Here is a 12,048-nt window from a genome sequence, read left to right on the forward strand (position 1 = left end):
TAAATCATTTATACTGTCTATATGTGAGGTTGTAGACATTTGACATGGTCCTTGACATAGCAAGTAAGCATGTGAAATGTTGAAGCTTGGGCAACTGATTCCAATTCTGACTGTGTATGTGATTTTTTTTTAATAGAAAAAGGAAACACAGTGCATCTGTCAGTCCAACTCGTATTGCTAGGCGTGTGAAGTCGCCATCACCGCGTTCAGAACGGTCAGATAGATCACGTACCAAAGACAGTCCCCACACCAGGTTGACGCATAAAGACACACCTAGAGATACAAATAAGAAATCCAAAAGGTACATCATGTGCTGGAGCTCATAATTATGTGGTGCTTTGTATTTTCTCTGTGCATATTCATTGAAGTGCTGAATGTTGGAAATATAGATGCATCTTTTTTTAATAATATCTACCACTTTACAATACTTAAATAAGAACATAAGAACATAAGAAATAGGAGCAGAAGTAGGCCATCTGGCCCTTCGAGCCTGCCCCGCCATTCAATAAGATCATGGCTGATCTGTCGTGGCTCAGTTCCACTTTCCCGCCCTCTCCCCATAACCCTTAATCCCTTCTCTTATCAAAAACCCATCAACCCGCTTCTTAAAAATATTTAGCGAGGCAGCCTCCACCACTTCAACGGGCAGAGAATTCCAGAGATTCACCACCCTTTGAGTGAAGAAGTTCCTCCTCAACTCCGTTCTGAACCGCCCCCCCTTTATCTTGAGGCTGTGCCCCCTAGTCCTACTGTCTTTTTTGAGCGGGAAGAGTCTTTCCACCTCTATCCTATCCATCCCATTCATCATCTTATACGTCTCAATGAGATCTCCCCTCATTCTTCTAAACTCTAACGAGTACAAGCCTAGTTTATTCAGCCTCTCCTCATAGCTCAACCCCCTCAACTCCGGTATCAGCCTAGTAAACCTCCTCTGCACTCCCTCCAGGGCCAAAATATCCTTGCGCAGGTGCGGCGCCCAAAACTGCACACAGTACTCCAGCTGCGGCCTCACCAATGCCCTATACAGCTGCAGCAAGACCTCCCTACTTTTATATTCAATCCCCCTCGCTATGATGTTGTAAGGATCAATACTACCCCGTTATCTGCTGAGTCAGTTGTCAGTTCATTCTATAAAATGGTAATTTCCCTAAATATTTTTATGTATGAAGATTATCTTATTGTGGATAGCCATTAATTTGATTTCCGTGGAAAAGGGAAGAGAATTGTGGACATGGGTTTCCAATACATTGATTTTAAAAAATCTTGGGACCTCATTTAATTGACTTTGACTTGTTTGGCCTTATAAACGATCGGTAAACAGAAACGATCATGGAAGATGCAGATTTAAAGATCAAGTGTAATAAGATTAGAATTTGATTGTAAATAGGTTGCTGTATTGCTAAATTATTTTCTTTGCAATTGTGTATTTAATCCCACACCATTGCATTCATTCCCTTACTTTGTCTCTGCTTCCGTCTTCTAAAGATACTAATTTACGAAAATTTGGTTGCACGGTACCTCACCTATGGTATCTCAGCCTTGGAGTGAGCCATGATGATGACTGTGAGCAGACTGTTCCACTCTTAAAGCATCACACTGAGCCTGATCCTGGATTTCAGCAGGCACAATGGAGGGGAGAAAAGAGATTTTTGTTCTCATTAAGGCCAATTATAGAATCCTTTAAAAAGTACCTGGATGTGTACTTGGCATGCCATAACATTCAAGACCATGACCCAAGTGCTGGCAAGTGGGATCAGGTGGACAGGCCATGATGTTTCATGCATCTGTGTAGGCTAGATGGGCTGAATGGCCTCCTGCACTATAGTATTCTGTGATCTATACTAATGTTCAAGCTGAGGTTATTTAAATAATATTAGGGATTGAACCTGGAACTTCTATGGTTGGCATGGCTGGACTTAATGATCTAGTAATTCTGCATGTGAAATATCCTAAGTGTAGATTCAGTCTTCGATTTGACCTTGTGTTCTCTAGTGGATTTCACTGTTGCTGATCAATAAAAAGACCACTTAAGCTTTGTACTTCAAATGCTTATTTTTTTAAAGTATGTTGTCATTTTTTGTTCATTCATCTCTGATGTTTATGAACATTGTCAAATTGTGTTTTTTAATTGTAAAACGGGTGCAATATCCAAAAGCCAGACATTTTTGTAATGGAGTATTTCACTTTTTAAGCAAGTGCCTGCTTAAATATGTTTTAATGAAAGTGTTTGCCCAGACTTGAATGGGAGCAGCCATGCTGAAAGACTGGTAATTGATATGTTGTCACGCCTTCTGTTACTTGAGGGTATCTTCCACCATGACTGTCTACGAAGGAAACAATACATCAATTTGAGTAGCCAGACCTTTTTGAAATGGCCCGCAGGCCTAGTCCCAGGGTCTGCAATTAGTATCATGCACTGTGCAGGTTAGACATCCATAGTTCTGGAAAATCTGAAATCTGGCATAGTCTTGGTCGTGTGGATGCTGAATTTTGGAGACACTGTGTGCAACAGTTTTCAGCTTCTTGAGCTTGTTGCATTTTAAGCCAGCCTGTTTTTCCGTTTCTCTCTCTCTCTTTCAAAACTCATCACTAATCAAGCTTTAAGTTGCATCCTTGCCTTTTCTCCTTTGTCTTCCATCAGTTGTTTGATTATGCTTTGTTGATTTTCTGCATTAAAGATGCTATGTAAATGCAAATTATACAGGTGGTCGGTGCAGTTCTGTGAAACCTTTTGCATGCCTACGTGGAATGCCATATTTGTTTATGCCTATAATATGTACTCAAAAGAAATTAAGTTTTCACTCCACTTGAATGTTTGATGAACAGACAATGCTAATATTTTTAATAATTTTCTGTAGATCTCGTTCTGGCTCAAGGACGCCGAAAAGGTCCAAAAGATCTCGTTCAAGGACACCCAGAAAATCTTCCAAAAAATCTAGATCCCAGTCCAGATCTCCACATCGATCACACAAGAAATCCAAGAAGAGCAAACACTAGTGAACTGTCCATAATTTTTTTTTCCCTGTCTTTTTAGTTTTGTCCTGTGCCTGAAACAAACTGTTGAGGAATATCATTCCTGGCTTTTTTTTTGAATGCACATATATTCATTACGAATATTCAACTCCAGTCAATCTGTGTGCTTTTTTGTATATGAAAAAAAATGACTTCTATAGTGCTATGGCTTCATCATCCCCTAAACTCCCTGTTTGTAGATTGTGTAAAAATGAACCCTCCCCCTTTCCCTTTATGTTAGATTTCTCATGAGGACCCTTGTATGTCTCTTCCACCAGCAGTAGCAGTGTTGTATTTGCGGAGATGTATGAGGAAGCCTGAAGCAGAAGTGTTATCCTTTTGTAATTTTTAACATTCAATGAGAGTTGAATAAAAATCAATACAGAAAGTTACATAATTTCTTGTTTTATAATAAAGTAAATGCAATAATGTTTGAATGATGCAACTGTTATTTTAAAGTGCAACTTCCCTTGGCATTTCACCACGCGGCCGTGGACATGTTTATACAACAGCAGAGCTCCTGACCTAAATGGGAGATCTTATTTTCTCATCTAGAATTTAAAACGGCATACAATACCTACAATCATGTGTGGCTTAACAAACATAATAAACTTTATAAAGCTACATCATGACCATAATAGCCAGCCTATCTAAGCTGAGTATTCATCTGTGAATTAGATTTCCAAAATTGTGTAAAATAAAATGGTTCTTCCATTTTACACAAGTCACCTATGATTTAGAATGACCTATTTAGGGTGCAATGGTATTTACCCAGCAACATCAGATCTCAGAGAAAGAAGTGGCTGACAAAGCTGTCTGCAAGCATCCATAGCACAGGCACTGTTTTAACAATCTGGCACCAATCCAAGATGGTGGCCATTACAAAGTCAAGGAAATCGTTCCAATGACCCACGCAGCCACTGCCCCAACGGCCCACTTTCAACATACAAGTTCTAGAACATCACCTGTTAAACGGACAGCTTGCCAGTTGGGACTTGTATAGAAACTGGTGGGTATCACCTGAGGCAGCAGGGCCAATGCACTATCCATTGATTCACACCCCTTGATCTGTCCTACAGCAGAGTTCTGCTGCTCAGCATGGTTCAGGAGCCAGCTCACAATATCCACCTCTGGAAGCCATGAAGGTGGTTATTGGCACACAAGACCAATGCAGCTAGAATGGATTGTGCTAACAAACATTGAACCTCCTGATATCCACAGTGAAATCATCTACGATGAACATCACTGGCTGAAGTGCTTCCACTGACACAGGACCTCAATAAAAACCCCACGTCCTTGTCTGAAATCCCATAGACCCTGCTGCAACACATCACACCCTGCCTCTTGATGATGCACCTCGTGGTTCACTGCAAACTAACTGCATCTGACCCTCGTGGTGAAGTTCCAGGCTTCAACCTTGCACAGAAAATCTGGACAGCCCTGAGTTGCTTGAGGGCAAACCAGAGAAGTATGCCCAATCACTCCACAAGTGAGGAACGGCTTGTTGTGACTGACCATCCAAGTCATCACCTATGTACCCCAACCTCTGCCCTAAGAGATCCATTGTTAGTGGCATCAACCATTTTCACTGAATGAGCTGAAGCCATAGGATGTATTTTTTAACCTCAGCATCAAATTTTGACAGCTTCCCCAGCCATACGAAAGGAAAGGACGACCTAGTGTACAAGCATTCGTGCAGAAGCGATAATGGCTTTGCTTCTGAAGTTGTGCTTGAGTAATATGGTAAGAGACCAAAATCTTATAAGTGAGGGCGAAAAAAAACCAAATGCTGGAGGTCCAAAACAGAAGCTGTCGGAAATTCACAAAAGCTATCAGTGTCAGAACACCTCTGACAAAAATTCTTTACCCTTTTATGCTACTGACAAAATTGAATTTCTAGGTGCTTTTATTTTATTGTAACAGGTTTTTAATTTTGGCTATTTTATATAATCTCTTGTAGTTAGTTTTTCTTAAAAACATATAAACCTTTGTTGCATCAGAGCTTTTTAATTTTATTTAGATTAGCCCTCTGTAAAATATGCAAATGTATTTTAATTAAATCCATTTCTTTGCAAATCAAGAACTAGAGAGAGAATTATGGTGCTTGTGTAAATGTAATGTTTTATGTCAATCTATCAGTACTTTTCTCAGCGAATTACCTGTTTATAGTTATTGTGACTGATGAATGGGCAACCTATTCTGAATACAATCTATTTGGATCCCGTTCAATGTGCCTAATATGTGTGGTGGCGATCCCATGTATTTAAATTGCAACTTCAGTTTATACTTGCTAATGTGTTTTCATTGCCAGATTCCAATGCCACCCCACCCCTTTCATGGTGCTGAAGAACAGAATCTTGGTGGCCTTGTAAATATAGCATCCATGTAATGGGAAATGTGCACAAGCAATGAAGTTGTCACAACTTGATCAGTTCTATTGTTTCATCATTTTGCCATTTAACCTATTTGTGCCATTCAACCTATATGTGCCATGGTTGTCTGCAATTGTGAGAAATCTGTGGTAGGTAACCTTCAAATCTAAGGGTTGTTTCCAAGCGTTTGTTTATTTTATTAGTTGCCTGAATTTTGGGGGAGGGAAAAGCTGTCCCTGTACTGATTCTGAATTAGCCAATTTAACTACACATAGTCACAATGTGCTTATTTGCAAATACAATTGGCAGCTGTATTGAGTTTTTTTTATCTGTTGGGTTCAGATTCTTTGATTCCCTTTGAATGTCCGCACATGGCAATAGAAACCTATTCCAGGACTTTGCAACAAAAATTTGTTTGCCTTCTGCCGGAAGACACGTGAATGTATTCTGAGAGAGTTTAACTATGGAGAAACATTTGGCCTTTGGCACTTGCATAGTTAAGATCAGCTATCAGTGTGGAAATTTGTAGTTACCAGCATCCTACAGCAATAAACAAACCAATTTCAAGTTGGCAGGCAGTGACCATTGGGCTCCAGCATGGCTTAGTACATGGGGACCTCAGATATTCACAAAGTGTGTAAATAATTTGGAGATGGAGACCAAATGTAATATTCCCAAGTGTGCTGATGACACAAAACTAGGTAGGAAAAAGAACTGGGAGGCAGATGCAAAGAAGCTTCAAGGGGATTAGATAAGCTGAGTGGGCAAGACCATGACAGATGGAATGTTATGTGGAAAACTGAAGTTATTCGTTTTGCAAGAGAAAAAACAAATGCAGAGTATTTCTTAAATGGTGAGAGATCAGGAAGTTTTGCTATCAAAGGGACCTGGATGTCTTTGCTGATGAGTCACTGACACCTAGCATGTAGGTGCAGCAAGCGATTAGGAAGGCAGATGATATGTTGCCCATTTTTGCAAGATGTTTTGAGCGTGGGAGTAAAGATGTCTTTGCTGCAGTTGTATAGAGCCTAAGCGAGATGGCACCTGGATATTGCATATAGTTTTGGGCTTCTTACCCAAGGAAGGATATGCTTTCCATAAAGGGAATTTTTTTTTTATTCACACATGATGTGGGCATTGCTGGCTGGACCAGTGTTCATTGCCCATCCCTAATTGCTCTTGAACTGAGTTGAAATTTAAGAAAGCATTTTTGAGAGTCAACCGTATTGCTATGGATCTGGAGTCACATGCAGGCCAGAGAAGGTGTGGATGGCAGATTTCCTTAGTGAACCAGATGAGTTTTTACAACAATTGATAAAGGTTTCATGGTCGTCATTAGACATTCAGTTTCAGACTTTTATCAAGTTCAAAACTGCCATGATGGTATTTGAACCCTGGCCCCAGAGCATTACTCTGCGTCCCTGGATTACTAGACCAGTATCTATGACAATATCGCTATACCACACCTCCCTATGCAAGAAAGAGTCACCAGACTGACTCCTGGGATTGTTTAATGAACGACAATTGAGGAGATCTGGCCTGAATTCTCCAGAGTTTACAAGGGGTGTGTGTGTATGTGAGAGAGATTGATAGATTTCTAGATAATAAAAGCTACCTAGGGATAGTGTGGGAAAGGGGCATTGTGTTGGAAGATTAGCTATAGCAATTCAGTGGCAGAGCAGATTGGAAGGAGCAAATGGCCTATTCACAGTCTACCATTATGTTTGAGCAGTGTAATTCTATACTTATTTTTCTCCATTATAGTTAATGTATTTGGCCTTTAAAAATGCTTTATTCGGTCACCATTTAAATAAGGTAATGTTGCTGTATTTTTGATTGATGGTGCAATGCCATGGGAGTGAAAGTTACTTAAGTGAAAAAGGACTGAGATTCCTCCCCCCTCCGGCTCTGAAATATGTAATTTATGGGTATACTGTTATTCAAGAGCCATTAATTATGAAAAAAAGCTAGCTGTTTCTGTTGCAGAATTTTTATCTCTTAGATATCTATCTTGATGATAAAGCTGAGTGAATGGCCCACAAGTTGAAATCCATCACTACTGTGTCATTTCAGTCCCAATTGGCAAACCTATATGTCTGCCACCAGTGGCTACTTTTGGAACTTGTGAAAATTTTATTCTGAAGTTTACGCTCTTTAAACCATTATAACATGCAGTCAGCAGTGATGGGAGTACCTTTCACATACTGTTATCTCATATTGTTGTGAAAATGGCTGTGTGGGAACTATCACCTGGTTTCACTCAGTCAATAGCAATGTTTTGAGTGTCTGCTTGGTCCAATCCTGTTCATTTGTCCACACCTGAGTTGGATTATTTTGGAAATGGTGCTTTGTAATGAAGTTAAGTTCCATCTGCATTGTTGACCTTTGACATGTAATAGTGTACATCAGCAAGATATTTACAGGTAATTTGCTGAGTTTGATTGCACAAGTAAACTTGGAGCTATTGAAGTTTTTAAAAATATTTTTCAGAGGGGTTGATCATTGAATTTAAAGATATGCTAATTTTAACACCATGGCATGCAAAGGATATCAGAGCCACTAATTTACAAAAGTAAGTCAAATTTTGCTTTTTATTTAAATAAGTGATCATCTCTCATAATTTGACTTGCAGCAGAGTATCTGATCCCAAAATCACTCCATCGTGAAGATTGCCTATGATATATCTGTAACTTTGCCCAATTCAGCAAACCTTTTTGTGAGACCCTCATCTACATCTATTCTAGAACTCTCTTGACCAGCCTCCCATTTTCATTCCTCCATTTTGCCTCAGTTAATCCAAATGTCAGCTGCCTGCATTGCAACTTGTCCATCCATTGCCCTTTTGCTTGATGATCCTGATTGCATCCTGTATCTCCCCAGCACATTTTAAAAATTCACATTGTTGTGTTTGAATCATCTCATTGCCTTGCGTCTTCATAACTCGTGACCTCCTTCAGCCCCCACAACCACTTGAGAACTTAATGCACCTCTAATTCTAGGCTGTTGTGTAGCTCCCATACTCTTCACTCCACCTTTGGCAGTTACACTACTTTTGCCACCAAGCTCTGGAATTCCTTCCATAAACATCTCCCGTGATTTTCTTTCAAACGCAGTGCTTTGACCGAGCTTTTGTTTACCCCTCCCAATAATATCGTTTACCTTGCAATATGTTTTTACCAGATAGCATTTCCCATCAAATCATAGAATCTACAGCACGGAACCAGGCCCTTTGGCTAAAACTAGTCTGTGCCGATCAAAATGCCCATCTAGGCTACCCCTTGGTTGCATTTAGCCTAATGTCTCTAAACCTTTCCTATTCATATATCTGTCCAAATGCCTTTTTAAATGTTGTCAATGTCCCTGTCTCAACTACTTCCTCTGGCAGTTCATTCCACATACACACCACCCTCTATGTAAAAAAGAAGTTACTCCCATTAATTCTTTCCCCTCATAACTTAAACTTATGCCCTCTCGTTCTTGATCCCCTAACCATGGGGGAAAGACTGAGTGCATTCACTCTATCCATGCCTCTCATGATCTTCTACACCTCTATAAGATCACTCCGTTTCCTGCATTCCAAAGAAAAAAGTCGTGGCCTGTCCAATCTCGCCCTATAACTCAGTCCCTTGAGTCCTGGCAACATTATTGTAAATCTCTTCTGTACTCTCTCTAGTTTAATAACATCATCTCTAAGGTAAGGCAACCAATACTGAACACCATACTCCAGGTGCAGCCTCATCAACATCCTGTACAACTGCAACATAACTTCCCAACTTCTATATTCAATGCCCTGATTGAAGGCCAGCATGCCAAAAGCAACTTTCACTGCCCTACCTACTGTTGAAACATTTTGGGACTTTCATCTGTATTAAATATGATAACAATTATAAGTCATATTTATAAACTATTCCTTTTAATGTGTATAATTTTTTTTTACACCTGAAACTACGTAAAGTTTTGTCTGTGGAATTAGCTGTGTGATATTCAGCGTTACTTGAAGTGAAGTTTTGCTGGAGATGGCCTTGGACTTATAATAGCTGAGAAATGAACCTGGCTTGGTCACCGTGGAGCATGTTACGACTGGTGGATTTGTTGAGATTTTGTAGCATAGAGGTGCTTGGAATGGGGGGTTCTTAGTGTTTGTCAGCAATGAGAGGAGGACATGGACCTGACAACACTGGATTAGGTTTCTGGATCTGACAGCTTAATCATTTCTGCACGGGTTTGAAACTTTTGAGATGTCACTTTATTCTCTTTTGCACACACAACTGTTTACAGTTAAAGTGTGTGCTTTTTCTGACACGGCAATAATTAAAATCTGCTCTTAAAATTAGCTTGTTTTAAGAGCTGTCTGGATGAGAAGACCATTGTTAAATTGTTTGTGTCCTGCGAAATGAAGCCCAGTGAAAACATGTTAGGAGGTTTGTACATTTCTTCTGAATTGTTATCGAGCTACTATATTTGTATGAAGTGTCCAGCCTTTTTTTAAAACTTAAATTTGGATAACAGAAGACACCCCTCTTAATGCATTTCCTGAAATGAATAATTCTAAGCCAAAAAATGTAACAGATATGGAATCGGTGCCTTGTTTAGTAACAGCTCCCCAGTCAACATTAACACTTTTAGGCAAGGCTGAGGCTTTCAAATAAAAATACTTGTAGGGCATTGAAAGATGGTCAAATGGTTCAATAAATGAATCAATTGTGTGACATGTCATTTATAACTTAGTGTTAGACTTTATTTTGGACATTGGAAATTTCAACAAATGGACGGAGGGTAGCTTTTTTTTCCCCGAAACTTATTTTGAATGATTTATTGGGTTCATCAACCAAAAGTGACACTTTTACATGTCTGTGCAAAGTTTTCCCATTTAGATGCTTATGTAAGAATTCTCATTAAGTTTTTCTATGGTGAATTTCCATTATTGTGTTAAATGTTGTGAAATGAATGTAAAATGTGTGAGCAAATTGCCATACCCAGGACTTTGAGTAATATGTGGATTATACTTAGGAATGTTGTAGTGCAGTAACATATTGGAGCTCATAAGATCTTAATAAATTACACAAACTTTACTACAGCTTGCTTTGTGATGTTACTAGACATGTATTATCCTAAACATGAAGTGCTGCGATGAGAATGTAAGATTGTAGATTGTAAGAAATAGGAACAGGAGTATATAATTTGACTCATCGAGCCTGCTCTGCTACTCAGATTCATGGCATGAAGGGAAACAAGCTGGTCCACCGTAAGTGGAAAGAAGTCGTAAGATGTGCAGGTTATGTGGACTGGCCGTGGTACATGGCCCCTTGCTCTCCAAAGATGTGTGGATTAGGTGGATTGGCCATGATGAATGCGCGGGGTTGTGGGGGTAGGGGCTGGGTAAGATTCAGTGCAGACTTAATGGGCCAAATAGCTGCCTCCTGTTACTGTAGGGATTCTCTGATTATATGAAATCCAAATTTGAAATTGGAGTTTAAGCTTTTGAATTGGTTTACCACTATAGGACAAGTGGATGGAAAACTGATGTGCATGTCACATCAGTGAATCTTGGAGTGATTAGCCTGGGCGAGAAGACCGTTGTTGGATTGTTCTGTGGAAAGCAGCCCAGTGACAACATGCTAAGAGATTTGTATATTTCTACTGAATTGTTATCTAGCTACTATATTTCTATTTAGGGTACAAAGCAATTTGCAGGATGTAATTCACATTCAGCTGAATCAGTAGGTAAAGTCATTGGAAATGCGCAGCTTAATCAGGGTTGATGGGAAGCTTGGGTCTTCCGCTGACAAATAATCAATTGGTACTTAAAATAGTTACACTAAGTATGTTAAATGCCAGAAAGGTCACATGAAGAGGGATGGAGTTGTAATGCAGTTCTGGTTATGAAATAGGAACTGCATCAGTGAGTTGAATGGCAGTACCCCCCTCTTCCATTGGTGAGCCATATGTACTCGAAAGGTGTCAACTTCATTTTGTCCTATGCTGAGTTAGCTGATCTCAGCTGGCATATGGGGCAACTGCAGTGTCCAGACTTGGGGTACACCTGGATTCAGGGGAGAAATTGAGCAGTGTTCCTGTACTTGAAGTCTATCTAGCAAACTTCAAATTTGTAAGTAATGACGCCAGGTGGAAATTAGCTTTGTTGAATTCAGGTGTATAACTGGCATTGGTACACCAACACTTGCTAGTTGGATTCACACAAAGGATGGCTAACTGGTTGCTGAACCAGAGGGTGACCAGTGCCCATGGAACCCAGCAGAGAAGTTGCTGGAAAATTAGATACCCATGGTGCGAAAAAGTAAAACATTTAATAACCACCCTGTATTGCATTGTAGGTAGACTGTGAGGCATTGACCAAACTATTGGGGAAGGCCAGGATAACTGCAATTACAGTTAGGCTGTTTAGGAAATCATCAGAGCACTTTTATTTTACACAAAGGCTAGTGGAAACTTGAAAAACAGCATTCCTCCCCCCCCCCCCCCCCCCCCACCCACCCAACCCACCCCCTGCTTACTGAAAGACTGTCAATTAATCAATTCAAAAATTAGATTGAATTTTCTTGGGTAAGAGCATTAACGATTGCGAAACCAAGGCGGGTATATGGAGAGCACCACTGCTTCTGCAATCCAACCTGAAAAGTAGCCATGCATCCACTTTCAGTCT

At 39.9% G+C, this 12,048-nt stretch overlaps 1 protein-coding gene across 2 annotated transcripts in view; it reads left to right on the plus strand.

The window, feature by feature from the left end:
• u2surp (U2 snRNP-associated SURP domain containing) overlaps positions 1-3,409 on the plus strand; it is a 78,179-nt gene extending 74,770 nt beyond the window's left edge. For both annotated transcript variants that reach the window (XM_080185955.1, XM_080185956.1), the window contains 2 exons: positions 137-301; positions 2,859-3,409. In XM_080185955.1, the coding sequence (XP_080042081.1) occupies positions 137-301; positions 2,859-2,997 (304 nt within the window). In that variant the 3' untranslated portion in view covers positions 2,998-3,409. The remainder of the gene's footprint in view (positions 1-136; positions 302-2,858) is intronic.
• The last annotated feature ends 8,639 nt before the right edge of the window (positions 3,410-12,048 follow it).

Source organism: Carcharhinus amblyrhynchos, chromosome 3 (genome assembly GCF_965287045.1).
Source record: "Carcharhinus amblyrhynchos chromosome 3, sCarAmb.v2.hapA, whole genome shotgun sequence".
Taxonomy (NCBI): domain Eukaryota; kingdom Metazoa; phylum Chordata; class Chondrichthyes; order Carcharhiniformes; family Carcharhinidae; genus Carcharhinus; species Carcharhinus amblyrhynchos.